This window comes from Acanthopagrus latus, chromosome 18, assembly GCF_904848185.1.
Source record: "Acanthopagrus latus isolate v.2019 chromosome 18, fAcaLat1.1, whole genome shotgun sequence".
In the NCBI taxonomy this organism is placed as follows: Eukaryota; Metazoa; Chordata; class Actinopteri; order Spariformes; family Sparidae; genus Acanthopagrus; species Acanthopagrus latus.
The window spans coordinates 26,880,842-26,900,133 of NC_051056.1; the positions used below are offsets into that span (position 1 = coordinate 26,880,842).

General features: G+C 41.9%; 1 protein-coding gene across 8 annotated transcripts in view; it reads right to left on the reverse strand.

The window, feature by feature from the left end:
• The window catches only part of enox2 (ecto-NOX disulfide-thiol exchanger 2), a 186,065-nt gene that overhangs the window by 57,750 nt on the left and 109,023 nt on the right, over positions 1–19,292 (reverse strand). For all 8 annotated transcript variants that reach the window (XM_037078225.1, XM_037078223.1, XM_037078219.1 and 5 more), the window contains one exon: positions 5,371–5,502. In XM_037078225.1, the coding sequence (XP_036934120.1) occupies positions 5,371–5,502 (132 nt within the window). The remainder of the gene's footprint in view (positions 1–5,370; positions 5,503–19,292) is intronic.

Genomic DNA, 19,292 nt, shown 5'->3' on the forward strand with positions numbered 1-19,292 from the left:
TATGGAAATTTTGCGACTGAATTGGAAAAGAAAGTTTTTCTGGTAACGGTTTCTGCTCCCACGGCGTGGAACAATTTACAGACTAAACTTAAACTTCTGGATATTGACCACTGAACGATTTTAAAGCTACGGCTCTATCGTCTGAATCCAGGTTGTCTGTGTCCAAATCTTTCATGTGATCATTTTAAAGTCTCTTATATCTACGTGTTTTCCGAGCTAGCGTAAGTGGGTGTCTCCCCACTTGCATATTTCTCCTGTGGTTCAACAAGGAATGCCGTTGTGGCTTGAGTGAAGTGACAAATGCATGGGTGGAAAATACAGGCCTCTGACTAATGTATGTAAAATTCCTTCTGTGTGCTGTGAGATGATAAAACAGCAGCACATCCCTGAAATGTACATATTGTAAGTATCTTACTGTCCATACGGGGGGAAAAAAACCACACTCTGAATGTATTAACAGTTACATTATTGATGCTTTATGTAATTACATGTCAGCTGTTGGACTGTCTTCCCCCTCTGGGTTGCATAATGTGCCGTTTGAGGCCAGATGACGATTTCAGTGTGACTCAGTGCAGTCGAAGTGTGTCAAGGAGCACAGCTCAGTGCAGAGCAAATGATCAGTGTGTGTGTTCTGATGTGGCTGTGGGTTACAGTGGCTGACTCAGCTGTAATGAGATATAAATGAGATGCTGGGTAATTTAGGCTGTAGAGGGAGTGAGGAGGAAGAGGAGTGGGGAAAAAAAGAAGGGGAAGAACAGGGGGACAGGAAGGGAAACGCCAGCTGTTATTCCAGGTGATCCACAGCTGTCCTCTTAACCTGTGTCTCCTCCCTTTTCATCAACGCCACTGATACTTGATGAATTACCCCAGTTGAGGCTTAAAGACCCCACACACCCATAGTAAACCCACACGGGATAGTTTAATTAATCTGCCTGATTACAGCTCTTCTCAGGACCGTGTGGGCGAGTACAGACTGCACCTGACTGACGTCTACTTGACTCTGTTGCTTTGTTTTTTGCCTGTTCGAGTGGGATCAATCGCACCGTTGTCTTCCTTATTTGTACATACCATCAATCTTAAACCTGATGCCACGTTCATGCCATACTGGAGTAACTGCACTCACCAGTTTAGGACTGTGTTTGCTGGTTTAGTTTGTGAAGAGAGTTCAGATTCTGACTTGTGATTGGCCCGTTGTTCAAGGCAATCAAACCCAACATATTTGCTAAATTGTATCTTTAACCCTCGAATGATCACATCTGCAATCACAAAACTGTTCCAAGTTGTCTTGTGGCTCAGTGAAACTTCTTCCAGTGTGAGGTGAACGTGGTAAAGTTGGAGGCCGGGTCAGTGGGGTTGGTCTACTGTTCATATTGGAATTGATGGAAATACCACAAAAATCACACGTATCGTAAAATAGCATGCTGTTAAATTCAGAACACAGCCAGTGATCGAGTGAAAAATAACAACTCTGAGTTTCTCTCTCACAGAAATGTTGCACGTCTTGTTTAATGTGAAATAGTGCTCGGTAGAACCGGAGCGATCCGGTCGGCAACAATAAAAGAAGCGAGCTGTAACGCACAGTTAGCTGGTCAGTCAGATTAAGTGAAAACACCTGTGTGGGTGTGCAGGGCTTTTAACCTTTTTCTTTTACAGCCTGTCACGGCAGGAAAAGCACAAGCGTAGCTGATAACATTAAAATTGACTGCAGTCCATTTAAGTCCGCTAGTTTCAGCATCCTGCTATTGTCCGTACTGACCGACTTGAATGTCTTACTGGGAGACTTGATAGAACTGAGTCATTGTTAACAAAATTGGTTTTCCTGCCATGACAAGTCAACTTGACTGCTGAGAAAAAAAATGTCTCACTAATTTTCTTCTCTATTACACAAACCCACCAAAACAAATTTGTATGTGCATCTGGTATTAAGTATGACTATGCTAAAACAGGGTCTGATTAAGCAGAAGAGCAGTTTTTTCTTACAGCTTTCCAAACACAGGTGCGGCTAATAACTTCACTAATAAAGTACATTCTTTTCACGTGTGCCAGTTTGAGGGATCTGTGTTGTGCACGCTGTATCGCTGCCATGCCTTAATGATACTCTTAAAATGGAACAGAGCCATCGCTAATGATATTAGTCACACCTGTGCTTTTCCTGCTTTTTACGAGTTAAAACGTCGGCTGTAAAAAGGCCTTAAAGCGCTGCAAATAAAGTTCAAGAGGAGGAAGTTGGCACCGTCAGTGCACACATCATCTGAAAACACACACACACACACACACCGGTCTTCCAGTCTTCATCTCCAACAGCGGGTTCAGTTCCTCTTCCTCAAGTTCCCCTACAGCTTGTGTCTCTTCTCTCACTCCTCAGCTTTTGTTTACCATATTTAAATTATGCCAGGCTGAACTGTCGATGTGTGTGCACGATTCCCTTCATATTTCTCTAGGAGTGCATTTGGGAGACCAAGCGGGCACACACGTGCACACACGAGCCTGGCATATTTCAACTATGAAAGTGCATTTCAGCTTAGAAGTGGGAAGTGATTTATATAAAAAAAAAGGCTTTAGGGAAAGGCTTTCTACTGAGGAGAGAGGAAAGACATGGCAGAAAAACTCCTCAGAGACGGAGAGTGGGAGGGTGCGACTGAACCTTATGTTATAGATAACAGAGCGATCGGTAAGGCTGGATATTATAGCGCTAGATCAGAATACACAAGCTCAGCCTAGTGCTCGCAAGATGTTCCTTGATGTTGTAGTAACGCAGCAGAAATAATAAAATGAACACATTTTTGTTCCTCTTTCAGACCAATAACCTGATGTGTCAATGCAGACAGTCTCACATAGAAAGACCGATCTCCACAGCACTGTGTCAGCGCTGGACAAAGGTCTGGCTGCACCAGTTCTTATCTTGGTAAAAGGGGACAAAAAACACTCTGGCTTGTTTGCATGTCTTTGAACCAATCACATCGTCTTGGACCGGTATGTTACCCAGGATGCAGCGGTGGTGCCCCTATAAATCAGTGTCGGCGGAAACTCGATCATTTTAAAGAAAAGGTAGCAGCTTCTTTACGATTGTGCCGTTAGCGAACAGGTTAGTAACTTGCCAGTGTAAATGTGCACTACAACGACATTGATTTTACTTTTATTATTTCAGGGTGCCAAGCTCGGCTCGGTAGTGTGCACATCGCCTTGTTTGTAAAAAGCAGAGGTGAAATGAGTTTGACAAAGCTGGATAATTGCTTGGAAAATGACTAACTGGCAACTAAAGTTCACAGGCTGTCAACATGTGAAGGATGTGACTCAGTGTCAGTGAGTTTTATTTTAGTTTCATGTCTGTCCGACTGAAAAGGCAGAGAAAGAAAGTGAGAAAGTAACGAAAGTGAGATGGAAGTGAGGCTGACTTGCACGTTTCCGGCTCATGTCCAAAGCAGAAAACAAACTTCACAGCTAGCTTACCAGTAACCTTCAGCCGCACTTCCAGACAATTATCCTACGTGGACAAGGATAAACAACTGACTGAAATCATCTCCAACACTGTCAAAGTTACCCTTCGTACCAAAGATCCTTCATTAATTTCTTTAAGAAGAGTGTTTACTCGTGGAGGATGAACTGAACTGAACTGCTAACCTTGCCAGAGATCCTTTAATGAGTTGCCTGGGGAAGATGGTTCACTCTGGACAGGTTTGAGAAACCAAACTTTGTGCTAAAATAAATTTCTATCTTTTATTGTTTATTTTTTACTCACTGAAAAGTGTTTTTTTAGTTTTTAGTTGGTGAATAATATATTCATCCTGCCTAGGGTTAGGGTTTTGGTGTGAAACACCCCCTAACTTTTCAAAGAGGAATTTGAAAATGTAAATGACACTTGTCGGGGCATAAAACCAATGATGTGGTGATCTCTACCAATCCAGATGCAAAAGAAATGGCTTATCTGTCACTGCTGAGAGCCTTGAGGTTGAAAACAAACCCTGCTGCTTTTTCACATCATCCACAACGGATGCTGAGTCATATCAGCTTCAGACAGCAGATACTTGTCTGTGTGTGCCATCCTATGACTGTTAATAGCACAGCATTGCCATCTTGGTGACTCAGCTCATCCTGTTTATTCCATCATACATATATTTAATGACCAGCGCAGCCACATATGAGAATCCACTTCCTCAACTTTCAAAGCCACAGCAGCAGACAGTCGGTGCTCCTGAACACCACTGCAGTCAAAGACAAAGCTGCTAATCAACCATCCAACCACTTCGCCGATAAACACTTAAAACCTTTGCAGAGAAGAACAATAAGTCAATTAAAATCAAGAGACTAAAAACTCCTCTTCACTGAGGTTTTGACTGATATTCCACATTGAATTTCTTCGGCTGTCACATCTACTTTTTAAAATAATCCCAGGAGTTTATTGCATTTTACAGGGGAAAACAGCCAAAGGCGCAAAAAAAAAAAAAAAAAAATATATATATATATATATAATAGAACTAAATTAATATGACAGGAAAATGCGAAATAAGATGAAAGAAAATCAGATCATTACACATAAAAGTCTGCATGCTGCAGGATTGTTTAACAATATAAATAAAGAAATGAGTCTTGCTATTCACACATCTGCGATCGGTAAAATGACTTTTGCAGCGCGAGAAAATCCAAAATGTCACTTTTCTCGCCTCACAACATCCTAATGGAAACAGAGTGGACGCCTGTGACTAAATATCACCAATTTCCTCTAAAAATAGTTCCATAATGTATGTTTGCCGGTGTTTTATTGCACATTGACAGGTGAAGTGATTAATATTGATCATTTCGTTATAATGCAATGCGCTGCTGGGAAACCTTGGGTCTGGCATTCATCTGGATGCCACTTGCAATGAATCACCAACCCAAACACCGCTGCAGGCCAAGTTCGTATACATATATATAATTTATAATGTATAATATGGGATCGAATGATTACTGTATCTGATATTAAGCCTTTTTTCTGATTATTGGTGGCTTAATTAATCTTTAAATTATTTTCTAAATGTGCTGCTTTGGCTCTGACGTGGATACAGTATACTTAAGGAAAGTACAAGTTCCTCAGATCTGTTCTCAGGTCCGTTACTTGAGTAAATGTACTTAAAGAGATGTCATCATCACTGTCAGGGGGGCGATGCCACCGCCATCAGGGAGAGCAGTTGGCATGAGGGGGTGAACTTGGCCTGCAACTGTATTTGGACGGGTGATTTCTGTCATCCAGACTCAAGTTTTGACAGCAAATGATCAATGTGAATCACTTCCCCCGTCACTGGTTTTAGTGTTTTCTTGTTTTGTTTTTTTTTTAAACAAAAAGGCATGTGTGGTCATGGGTTGGTTGCTCTCTGGTTGGCAGTGTGATACCTGGCATGAGCTGCTGACCAGTCATTCCAATGGGAGGCATCCCCAGGTTGTTCATGGCCGTTGCCCAGGCGTTGGGGTCTGACATGGGCATTGTCATGGAGTTGGAGTCCATTGTCATGTTGCAGATCCCCTCTGCAGAAAAAACAAACAAACAAGGAGAGATGGTGAGAAGAGTCAGTATCACTTCTGTGACCTCTAAATCATCATCATGATACACGGTTGTTCCAGAAGAAGGATCACGTTATGGGAAAGACTGAGGTAGAAGATTGTTTTCAACAGCGTGGGGTGCCATCACCTGCAGCCACCTCCTCTCTATAAATCACTCCTTTAATTCTGTGCTCTGTCTGAGGGGAGAGGAAAGGCCACTGTGACCCAGCAGTCAGTCCGACACTGAAGCGATTTCAACAAAACCGTCATTTAGAATCTATTAATCTTGGTGTTTGTTCAGTTTCTGCACGGAGGTTGAACACCAAGGCCCCACCTCCTGTCTCACTGACCTGTACTGAAAAAGCTGTTGCACAAATGTTGAATCTTGCTCCTATAGGCACTATCAGATTAAATAAAAAGGAATGTATTCATATATATACACACAAAATGTACCCCAATGAGTACTCCAGTGAAAGATCAGAGCTTTCATTCGCAAGCCAGAGTAAGAAAATAATACAGCGTAAAACAAGATTATCATGGCACTAAGCACAAATCCTGATGTTATCAGGCATTTGCCAGGCGCTCTGCTGCTAAACCTTGGAAAAATCTCCAACTTAGCATGGCAAACACACACATACACACACACATACCATCCCAAACTCACAACCCCAGAATCGCGGTTTTCTGCCAAGTGTTGCATAATAAAACAAACACATTTAGATCCCCATAATAAAAACCCCCAAGTAAAGTCAACACGAACGCATCGCGCATCCACCAGCGGCTCGTTCTCCCCGTCTGTAGTCTATTTCACAGCTCTAAATGCTCTTTAATTCTCTCCTCTGCTCGACCTCTTTCTCTCTGACAGACCTGTAAATTGCTGTGACTGCCGGCTGAGCCACGCTGCCCTCTTCTCTCCTCATGCCAAAGCCAACACCACTGTTAATAACGAGAAGCGCTGCACCCTGCGCACACACTTCACACCTCAGAAGGTCTGTGGCAGAACCCACTGTGGAGGCAACACTGTGCCCCGTGTGTGTGTGTGTGTGCGTGTCTGTCTGCACAACACCGGCCTATATTTGTATTCCTGGTGTTCAGACACAGCTGGCCATGTGTAATAATGTTATTTGCCTCTTTGCCTCCCTCTCCGAGCTGCTAATTTCAGAGCTGTCTGCTGCTGCCGCCACAGAGAGGCCTGATAAAACCGCCCGTGTCTGTGCGTCGCTGTGATAATGCTGCTGACGAGGACTTCACAGGCTTGTTAACGAACACAACCCTATTAACTGGGGACACTTTCGAGGACTTAAAATGAAGGAGGAGAGGAGTGGTGGTGAGCTGTTTTATGGCTTTTTTATTACAGTTTACAGTACATTAACTGCAGCGCTGATGGATACACACTCTCAGAGTTTGACAGGTGCTGTCCTCAGTCCAACTCACTGCTCTTGCTTGGCTTGTGCAAACAATGATGATGATGAGAGCTGGGTACAAACTTAATATTTTGCATCAGCAGATCCAACAGGGTTCTGGGATTTAGTTGTGGCAATATTGAGATATCTGCTAAATCGTCTCTTTTCCAGGTCATTAATGCTGCGTTACAGTCGCTGAGCTGATTTGAGTCTTTCAGTTCATTAAATTCAACTGTGAATTTATTCTTCCTAAAGCAGCAGTTCAAATCTTCACTACATACTGACCAGTATCGACCAATGTCTGTTGATGTTTGACGATTAGCTTATACAAATAGATTTTACTAGGTTATATGATGTTATAAAACACTTCAAACAGTCCAACAGTCCGTCGTCAGACTTGTCAAACACAAATATATTCAGTTCACAACGATATAAACAGTCAACAGCACTGGTGTGTACGGAGGACTAACACTGCCAAAATCAAAAATATATAAATAAACCAAAAAAAAAAAAGTTCAATAAATTAATTGCCATTCGATACACCAAATATCAAAAATAGAAGTAAATACATGTAAAAAATAAATAAATGAATTAATACAAGTAATCAAATAGGTGAATTAATACAATATAAATAAGAACAGAGGAAACGTAAACCTGAAATATCAATTTATGGAACATTTTATGAATTATTATTTACTTTTTGGATCTTTTTTGTTGCGTTTTGTCCATTTAAATATATTTCATGAATAAAAAAAATATATTTCTTATTCATTTTTTAATCGTTTCAGTGTCAGTCCTTGATATGCGTGTGATAACTCTCATAACTCTCTGGTTATTTAATCTATAAATTCCGGTAAATGTATTGTTGCTATTGTGGGTTTAAATCAATAGAATATATTCTGTTTATTCAGTATTGTGTATTTCATATTGAATATTAGCCTCACAAATTCATTCTTGCTAAATCAGACATGTTTACATCATTATCAGTATTTTCATAGTGATGTTCATTAACCAGTCAAATAAATAAATACATAAACTAAATGTACATCTTACATACATAAACAGCATTGTGTCAGATTCTCACTACAAATAATCATCAGTTAAATGTTGGACGACGTGCTCTCACCGGCTCAGACAGGTATGGCTTTGAAATTCTATAAATTGATCCTTTCGTCCTCCAATCTAATCTACTGAAAACACACGATGGGAACGGCCTCTGATGGGAAATCACTGGAGGTCACTGGATTGCCGAAGACATTTAAACAGAATTAATATCTGTTACTCAGTGGAGCGTTTATTGATTGTGAGGCTCGTATCCAAAGCTTCCAGCATTTGACTGTGATGGGTCATGGACGTTTATTGTACCAGTAAGTGCCGGGGTCAAGTTAACTCCTCCGCAGCCGCCTTGTGACCCTGCTGATAAATAATATGCATTCATGTCGACACCCGTCACTTCATCCGTCGGCCTCCTCTGCTCCCCGTTCGTTTATCCAGCTGCTTTGTCACCTGCTTTCTTTTGATTCGACTAAACCCCGCTCTTTTTTTTATTCTGCTGCCCGTCCTGAATCGACTTGACTGCCTTCAATTGTCTCAACACCCACACACACTCACACACACACACACACTCTTTCCTCCATGAATCAATTATACCTTTCTGCTCTGTGGCTTTGTGTATCAATCAGTGAGGGCTTTTGATTTTGTACAGCAACAGTGACCTTGGGGGCAGAAGTCAGCTTTGGCTGCCCCACAGGGTCACATCAATACATAGAGCTGAGGGAGGAATGACAAACAGCTGCTCAAATAAATAAATATATCAAATAAAAAATCAACACATGTTGCAAACACGCACCCAGACACACACACACACACACACACAACATGTACGGTAACCTTCCCAGAAAGCTGGAATAGGAGCCAGGGACGATGATCCCGATGAGAGAATCACTGACGGTAAATATTTCTAACATGGATCAGAGCACTTACTCGTTTTGAAGCCAATCATCTGCATGGAATCAAAAAGAGGCTAATCGAATCCCATCAGTTTAACTGTTTACTTCAAGGTCGACACATCAGAGTCAGTGAAAAAAATAAACCAAATTACATTCAGCTGTTGGCTCAGTTTAACTTGAGCTCATTCAAATGCCACATCTAATTATATAAACTGAACAATCTAATCATGTAGCTAAAGACCTCGTGACACTGAGGTCCAAATGTAGAAGTCTGAACAGCCAGGCTCAAAATACATAAGTCAGGTTAAGCCTGATTTAAGCAGAGCCACAGGTGGAGGTTACATTTATCTCTCTTCTCACTGGAGGACATCATTAGTGTCCAAATGTGGAGGGTCGGCTTCAGTGTGTGTCGTCCTCAGCGATCGACGTTACTGCATATGGCTACTTTTAATCTACGATGATATTGTTTTCACGTGGCAGCCTTAAGATACGGCATCTGTTGACTCTCCTGCACACACCTCTCTCAGAGTTAGACGGCGCCTCCACAGGTCTTGGCTGATTAGCCGGGCTTGCAGTTTATCATTCACGGCTGTAGAAGTTAGCTTCAGGTGAAAATGGTTAACGTGATTAGTGATTGTTGTGAGGCAGAAGTCATAACTTTATTGTCCAGGTCCGTACCTCGGCTATTTAGCAAGGAAATAATCTACTAAACCAGTAAACAGAGAGTATGAGAGTAAAAAAAAAAAAAAGAGGATGATGATCCCAACAACTATGATAAAAACTAACAAACGCGATTCCAAGTGGTGTTAATAGACCACCTGATGTGCAGCTCACCACCAGTACCACCACGATACATTTCCACATGGATATTACCCGTGGCAATTAAAGTGATGGTAACTTTGATTCAGCTGGGGTCCGGTCCAGCCCGTAGCTTTCCTGATACTCATTCTCTCCGGGCTGTGACTGGCTTTTAGCTCCCCTAAAAGCTCCCCCAGGACGCAGATAGGAAATTAGGTCATTTAAAGGCCCATTGGCCGCAAGCCCCAACAGCAGGCAGAGAGGCGCTGGGGGCCATTTAGTATAAAATGCACATGGTTTTAACAGCTAACTACAGGTTTATTACAGCCCCAGGGGAGCATATTCGAGAGGCAGCGAAAAAAAAAAAAAAAAAAAAGCTGAGGGACGGAGACAAAAAGAGGAAGAAAAGGTCGCTTTTAATAGACAGATGTGGTGCTGACGAGACAAAATGACGGACAAAAGAGTGGAACAGAAAATGGAGGCCGCATCAAATTGAACTTTGAATAAAGCACGGAGGCCTGATGACAGTCGTTACCTCAAGAAACCTACAATTAGTGCATAATATAATGTCATCGCTGAACGCAAAGTGGTTGAGCAGACTAATGAGCATAATTAAGATTCAATTCACGTCCTCAAACCAGTGGAAAAATAAAACTGTTGCTGGCCACTTTAGGATTCTTTGGCCCGAGACACAATATTAGAGAAGATGGCTGCCATCTTCCATCTGGAGGGATGTTTGAAGTGTCCATACTCATGCATTTAAAGCACACTGTAGCAAATAAGAAATGCCTCTGGTGCACAATTGCTCTCCTGAGAGTGGATGCCTTCTTGACCTTAATCTCCTCCTGAATGCGGTGCTGTAATGTTTGTCGGTGTGCGTGCGTTTGTCTCTGCGTGTTGTGAGGTCGGTCAGGAGGGCGACGCCAGGGTCAGCTGAAGAATAAGTCATCACAGTGCGAGAGGAATCTGAAGGAGAATATGACGATAAGATGTTTAGAGGACAATTTGTACGAGTTTATCTCTGATGGACTATCAAAGCCTGCTGAAAATAGAAAGTTGCTTGTAAAGATCATATAATTTTTCAATCACCTACGTGCCTGACATACACAAGTGCGCGCACACATACACACACACAGCGCCTGTTTAATAATGTATGAGTGCCCTTCTCTCCGCTTCTTTGATCTGTTAATTATGATAAAACTGGTAGGGGTCTGGTGATTAGCGGTGGCACAGTAGAGAGGGCTGCGAGTGTTATATTACACCACGTCTCATCTACGACCAGAAAAGAAGACAACAAAGTGAAGACGTGAAGACGGCAGAAGACGCCTGAATCATGAAAGGGAGGATAAAAAAAAATAATAAAAAAAACTGGCCTTCATTTCTCTTTCAGTCACCTCAAAACATATTCTGAGACATTTGTAAACAAGAGTGTAGCTGACGGACATTGACAGAGAAAACTCCCGCTGAGACGTGTCACACCTCGTACTGCTCTGTGTGGGTTGTTACAGGAAAAAGAAACGGCACGATTAAAAAAAAAATCAGGATGAGAATCACAATTTTGCACAAATTTCTTAAAGAAACTCTTTTGAATTGCTCATATACAATGCGGTTTAATCTTCGGTTGTTGAAGTTTATGTCGAGTTAGTTCGAGTCGACACGTGGATGATACATATTGTGAAATAGTCATTTTTATTCTTGTTTCTTTGGGCCTTTTTCATGGCTTCATTTTGAAAGTAAAGCCGGAGTCAGACCATAGAGAGGAGATGAGCGAGGGGAGACGATGTGCTGCGAAGGAGCCACGGCTCGGATTTGAGGCCCGAACAGCTGCGGCGAGGACACAGCTACTGTACAGCTCGACCAACTGAGCTAGTGGAGCGCCACATGAAATATTAATTTGTCTACTATCAAACAAACCTTTGAACTCTTTAACATTTTTGGATTAATTAGGCCAAAATTGATGATTTTAGTATGATATTTGCGTCAATGCGATTAAGTTTCCTTATTTATCAGGCCATTATTCAACAATGTAGACTGATATTCCAGAAAATGTGTAAGAATACACATTGACGTCACAAGATTTTGTTCATAAAATCCACTGAAAATTGTTTTAAGTGGGTAGTTGGGTTTAATTCAAATTGACATTCCTGTTCAATATAGATCTGTTCCACTGATCTACAGGTGGCGACCAAGCAGCAGCAAAGGCCTGGACGCAGGAGACTGCTTTCAACAATAAGTCGATGACAACGCAGCTCTATAACCTTAAAGAAAAATCAGCTTTGCAGTGGGGAGGGAATTCTTGAGTCCCACGATGTGTTTTCGTGAACAACACTGAGTACACACAGAAACTTTGTTTACAAGAGAAAATCCAGTGTACCTTTAAGCTGACTGTAATCTTATTAGATACAACAACAATAAACAAGTTACAGAGGCTAAACATTGTGAAACAAAATGCCCCGTCTGTTGAATGGCTGGCTGTAATGTTATTACTGATGCTGGAAGAGCGATGGTTTTATACCATTATGGGAAAAAAAAAGTAATTCTGTTACCCTCTGAAAGTGGGCGAGAGACGACCTAAGGCGCTCTCCTGCGCGGAGAATTTGAATGGGACGGTGCCTCGTTCAAATTCTGTTCCGCCTTAAGAATGTAATCATAAAACTAAGTCTCTGAAGAAAAGCCGAGAAATGACCTCAGCCGGACTGGCTTCCACTGCAAATAAATCCAATGCTGCAATTTGACGTCTGAGGGTGAATATATGTTGCCTTTGTGACTAACAGGTGACCACGGCTTTAGTGAAGTGGCGGAAGCGGAGGTTGTCAAATCAAATTACCGCCCCTGAAATTGGATTGGAAAAACTAACCTGAACCCAATTCAAGACAGAGGTGACTGAAATTCCAACTCCGACAAAATACTGCAAGAGCAGTGCCGATCCAGCCCGTCTAATAGTCCAATCAGGTGCTCGCGCTCATGAAAATGCATCAATTTGCGGCGCTCGTAATTTAGTCCTGTGAGTCAAAGTGCTCCAGTTCTAACCTGCACCACAGGATTGAAAGTATTCTTGAATTTGTCTATCTGAACTTCCAAAATACGATGAATTCAATTCTTCACTTGTTCCACCTGATTAATGAATCCACTCCGGAACATTTAACAAACATTCGTCAGCCTTCAGCTGATCAATAAAAGCAGACAGGTCACTCTCATCACCACCAAGCAATCGTCAGCAATCACACAGCAAAGTCGGCCCTGATGTGTACGCACGGCGTTTTTACTGAGTTTTTACTGGGTTTAATTTTAGGGTGACTACACACTTAGAAATATGTCTTTATTATGTATTCACCCATGAAGACCAACAGTATAATTATGTTTAAATGCTTTAATTCTGGCTCTGCAGCAACATCAATTAACACACAGGTGACGCAGGGGCAATAAATTCACCCACCACAAGATTCTGTTCACACCACAATATTTACACTAAACAGGAGAAAATCTGCCTTATTCACATTCATCCTCACGTGGAGACGGAAGGAATATTTCTGCTGACATAATAAGCCAGCAAATTGAAGCTGTTCTGTCTTGACTTCCACTATCTTCGCTCAGCAACTCCAGCTAAAAGCCTAATTACAATTCCCTAAATGAGGATCAGTGCTCGGTTCGAAATGGCCAAATGCTGAAGAGGGCTCTTTTAAAAAATACTGCATGATTCGACTGATGCAACACTAGAGCACATCAAACGCCGCAGAGCTATAAACCTTTGATATGACTACTGTTTTCCTGATGGATGAATTTGTAGTCTTTTACAGAAGGAGAAAAAGAAAAGGATGCCGGGTGGACATCAGCATTAATCTTACGACTGAGGAAAGAAAAAGACTTCCCTGGGCAGAGCAGTTATGGTAAACAACCTCAATTTCTGTTGCCTTATCAGAAGCTATTTTTATACAAATGGAGCAGAGGCACTTGTGTTTGTGTCAATGTTGTCGAGGAGGAACATCCGTTCCTGGACAGGAGCATGGCTCTTCCCTTCCTTATCAGGCGGAGAGAGGTGACAGACAAGAACAGATTACTCTGATATCTGAGGGGGGCAGAAAGAGGGATGGGAGATAAAGAGCATGAAAAAGAGAGAAAGAAGACCGATCTCAAAGAGAGCTGCAGCCTCACTTCAATACTATCAAAGTATTCAAAATAATATGACATCGGGATGGTTGTGGAATCCATAATGCAACACACGGGGCATGCCTGTAAAGTGCCACATTTGTAAAAAATGCCATTTGGTGAGGAAATCAATAACACTGACGCGCTGCCTTGTGAGATTTCTGCAACGCTCACATCTGAATGCCTCAGTTAGACGGCGGCCACGTTGTACCGCAGCTGGAATGCTCTGCTCGGACAATGCAAGATGTGATTAGATGGTTGAAGGAAAACGCGTGACGCTTCGGCCTCCGTTGGGTTTGAACCTGCTGGATTCTGGCAGGACCAATTCAAAATCAGACTGGATCACCTTCAAATTTAAGTGCATCCAGTTCTGATGCAGAACCAGTGGATTTACTTCTCCTGAGCATCAGCAGACACTGTATTTAGATGGAACATCTTCCATTATTTCACTATTTGGGCCATCTCTCATCTTAAATCAATCATATCAGTGCAAAACTGTATCTGTATTGGAGGTGTGGACCTTTTTCGATTTCAAGGTGGATCTCGATGCAGAAATAGAACATAATCGAGGGTCCGCAGCTCATGTTGATTGTTGATTGTACGGCCTCTGCTGGACAATAAAGTTACGTTGCAATGTTGCTAACATGTTGAACTGAAGGCGGATTCATCAGAATCCAGACCAGTTCTATAAAGTGGTGTAGATTAAATTGATGTAACATAAAGTTATAATGATTACGTAAAGGAATTCAGATGAGGTTAACCCCAAATTAAGTATGCAAAACATCAAAACTTCCTGAAATTCAAAGTTTGCTTTTGACCTTTAAAACAGCCGTTCTGCTTTGCTGAAGCTCGTTTCACATTTTAATTAATTTAATTAAAAGTAATTCTGTTCATCTGTTCTCCTGAAAATTTCTTAAAGGGCTCAGAAATATTTGTTTCCTTCATTTTCGTATCAACTGAGTCCATCTGCTACAGGAATCCTGTGTCATGAGTCGAGCTCCAGAAGAGCCACTCAATGGACCAAGACGTGAGACTGCTTTATTAAACAATAATACGCATTTTTCATGTGTGTAAGTTTTAACATTAATGCCTGGAATCCTGTCTCAAGAAGACACTGAAACGTTTACACGTGATAACAACTACATTAACAGTGGAAATGCTGATTTCTGTCCTTTTTCTGGCGCAATGCTAAGATGGCCGTTTGAGATTTGGACATTTGTTCATAACTGGTTTTCAATCCATCTCTGTTCCAGCAGCGCTCAAAATTTTTACAGTCGGCTTTGAGTTTGAAAGGGAGACCACTGTGACATTGTTGCTCGCCTCACTGTTCCCTGGCTTTAAGTGTGTTCAGACCAAATGTAACACACCAGAGAAAAAAACAGAGGTGAACTCCACCGTCCACTGGGGTCAAACCTCTATTTTTTAGCAGGTTTACCCACATGTCACCAACCCTCATACAAGGGTGCATCAGGGTACGGTATAACATACTCATCAATACTGAGCGCATCCTCATCAAAAGATACTCCAGACATCTAAAAGCAGCAAAATGGCTGACAGAATGCAGGAGCATGTTGATCGTAGCATTGATCTTAACGATGCAACAAACCAGCTGCTACTAATCTGTGAGAATGATGAGCTCGAAGAGACAGGAAGTTACTTTAATGAACAACTTTACTGAGACGGCTGCTGACATCCGTCTGTCCACGCTGACAGCAGTGCCCAATTACAGAGAGGCTGATTGTTGTCGTGTGTCGCTGTCACACCTGGGAGTGAAACGCAACACAGCTGGGAAATCTGCGAGACCAACACTCAAGAGCCGGAATTAGTCTGTGCATCTCGTTTTGATTTGTGGGCTTATTAATTTAAACATGCACGGTGAATTACCGAAAGCATTATACAACATTAAACTCTTCAGTCATTTGCTGGCTTATTAACCCAAACATGCACAATGAACCAGCGACACACCACATAAAACCGTGTGAAGGTTAAAATATCCTTCCACGCTGTAGGCAATGTGCAATACCTTTCTCACATTCACAGTGTCCCTGTTAAAAAAGAAGATCTCATTACTGAGCAGCAGAAAAAGCTTCTCGTTTTAATGCGCAAATGATGCACAGCATCTATTTCACTGTACTGGAAGGGGGAGCGACGGCGGTGGCTATAAATCTGAAATACTTCTTCTGATGGCCAAGATGTCACATCAATAAATACTGATTTGTGAATATGCAATCCAATACATGCTGTGGTACAGATGTGACGAAACTCACTCTATTACCAGAACAACAATCCAAAGAGGAGAGAGGTAATTGCCAATTTGATCATTTAGAGTGAGTTGCGCAGAAGAAAGAGATGAAGCGTGGCTTTGAATCCTGCCGGAGCTGAGCCGCTGATTTATGTGATACACATAAAAACAAGCCGCTTCAACCAGATGAACTATGTTTAAGCCCATCTTCATTCACTGTATAATCAACCAGGGATCAATAAACCATCCTATTACTTTTATTAGATAGTATAGATGAGGCTCAAATTAACTTCAACACTGGGAGCGTCATCAGCATTTATTCTTGACAGAAGAGGAGCAGGAGCGACGAACACACTGCATTTATATCCTGCGTTAAATTACGAACATGGCGTCCTGCGACGGCTGGGACTAACAAATTACTTTTATGATCGATTCAACCGGCAGTTATTTTCTTTCTTGATTAAACAATTAATTGTTGGTCGATAAGATGTCAGGAAACACCGAGAAGTGCCAGTTACAATCTCCTTAAGCCCTTCTAATGTTTTGTTTTGTACGACTTACACGCAAAAAAACATCAATTACGGTAAATTCAGTTTACTATCACGTGAGACAAAAAGAGAAAAGCGGCACTTTTTCTCAATTTAGAAGCTGGAACAAATGAATGTAGATTAATCTGTAAGCAAAATAACTTCCTGTTTGTGCTGTTTATAGACTCCTTCGCAAGTAAATGTACATTTATGTGGACAACTCACATCTAATCAATATCAGCAGGGATAGTGATAGTGAAATATCATATCAAAATGCACTGGAGGAGGGAGACGGGGGGTCGACAGGAGTTAGGTTTGGGTTAGCGAGCTGTCACTGCAACCCGCCAACGTCCATCCCAGGTGTGTCTCAGCTTGAATCGATGCCACCTGAACTTCAAGTGGAAAAGCCTCATCAGGCCAACTACACATCCACATGTGTCACCAGAGTCCAAGACTGTCGCCGTTTACGCCTTGTTTTCAGAGATGCTGGAAACATGATGCCGTTCTTCTCGGCCGGGCTCGGCGGCACTGTGACCTGGACTGTGTCGAGCTTTCACGCCAGCGGGGCCCCCACATACCGACGATACTGAACGGTTCTGGTGCGGATCGCCGGGGTTGACAGAGATCAATGCGACACATGCCCCACGAGAGCAGTCACAGGTCAACTCCTCTGAAGGGCCGCCACCGCTGAGACCACAGACGCCGCAGCTCAAATCACTTACAGACATTTCTTTTATGTGTTTCTAGTTTTGAAAGGGTTTTCCCACTGAAAACAGAAAGTACAAAACATTAATGATAAGTCAGTGTGGGAAGCTGAACTGAACGCTTAAACCATGTCTGCTGCAGACACATGCTGCTATGATGTAACCAAGTAAAAATCATTAAAACTTTAAGCATGTTTAATTAGAATGGAAATGGAACTGACGTCTTCATGAGAAGTAATTGAAATATCCTGCAGCATTTTCACAAAGTGAATAACTCCACAGCAGCATGACAGAAGAGAGAAAAACTTTCTGTTCCAGTAAAAAACGAAAATTAAAAATTCACAGGGTGCCAAACTTGCGTATGAGCTAATCTACTGAGGCTTCACCCCCTTAATGCTGAAGCAGGAGTGTGATGTTGCTGAATGTAGATAAACATGGAGGTTAATGAATCAAGACAGTTCGCGTTCACATACATGCTATATTAATTTAACTCCCTCTCATCCATTATGCATCACGTCGGAACGTGACTTATCGTCAGCAGTTTGCTTGACTTTGAGCTCCCCTGCAGTGCTCCTTCCATTCACCAATCAAATCACGCAAAAAAAAAAATCCAAAAATTCTCAGATGTAGCAAAACAACCAGCAGGCAGAACAGGAGCTATAACAAGCAGAGGTGCATCTAAAACGGTAAGTGGGCTCCAAACAGCGAGAAAACCGCCCAGAAAACTATCAACGTTCAACAAAAACAGAACAATGCAACAGAGTTTTCATTTGGGCCACAGAGAAAACTGTCGATACTACGGAGTCGTGTCTCAGACTGAGTGATTCACACACAACCACATGTTAATGAGTTATCAGAGTTGGACTGTCACGATTCTCCAAATCCATTAATCACTTTGACTTACAAGTTTTCCAAGATTTCAAGACAAGATGTTTATTGTTACTCTGAGAATGTTTGGCTGAGAGACTTCACTACTGAAATGGTAAAATAACAACATGATGTATAAAGAAATAAAAACAAAACAATCATTTAAACCTTGTTTTGTTGGACAGTTAAATCCTGGTTTTAAAAGACTAACAGAACACAGGATTTATTACATCGCCCTGTGTTTTTTGTCTGCCATAACCTTTACACACTCTGCAAATTGAGGTTCGGTCTCTTACAACAGAGTTTGACATGTCGACTGGAATCTTAGATGGGAATTGGACCACCAGCCTTCTGATTGTTAGACGAAGGCTCGATCTCCTGAGCCAACAGGTCGCCTTTCATGACAAAAATACATAGCGCTGTTTTTGTTTTTTCTTCAGACGCACGTTGGATGTGCACAAGTAGGCAGGAGTGGAGTGAACAAAAAAAAAAAAAAAAACACATCCAGGGGGAACCACTGATCTTGCTTTCGACGCCCCTACTTGAGTTCATGTCTGAGTCAGACATATGAAGCGACATGGGCAGACAGGAGGAGGTACAGAAGGACCAGAGAAGAAACAAACAGCACGGAACAGGCGGCTGAACATGAGAGCAGATAGCTTTTCTCTCCCACCGTCTCAGTGGACTGACACGTATTTTAATGAGAAACCACACAAGAACAAAATACAGGACTGAAGAGCAGCTCAGGATCCAATTAATGAGGGCTGGACTTACTTTCCTGGATTCTATTGTACAGTCTATTGGACTCATATTCAACCTGCACTGTTTCCTGGATGACTCTCGTCTCATTTTCAATCGAGTTAGCGTGATGGACACTCTTTAAATGAATGCACAGGGAATGTAATGTGTAGAATATCGACTCTGCACTTTTCCCTTGAAGGTAATTGTTTTATAGTGGACTGTATCCTGTCGCATCGCCCTGTTTCACAAAGAGATTAGCTCTACTCCTACAGCACTACTAGATTACTGCTACTGCTACAAGTCATTTTGGGGATTTCTCAGTTGCCTCAGTGCCCCATTATAAATCTGAAATAAGCCAAAACATGATGCCAAACTGTCAGCAAAGCAAAGACAGAGGA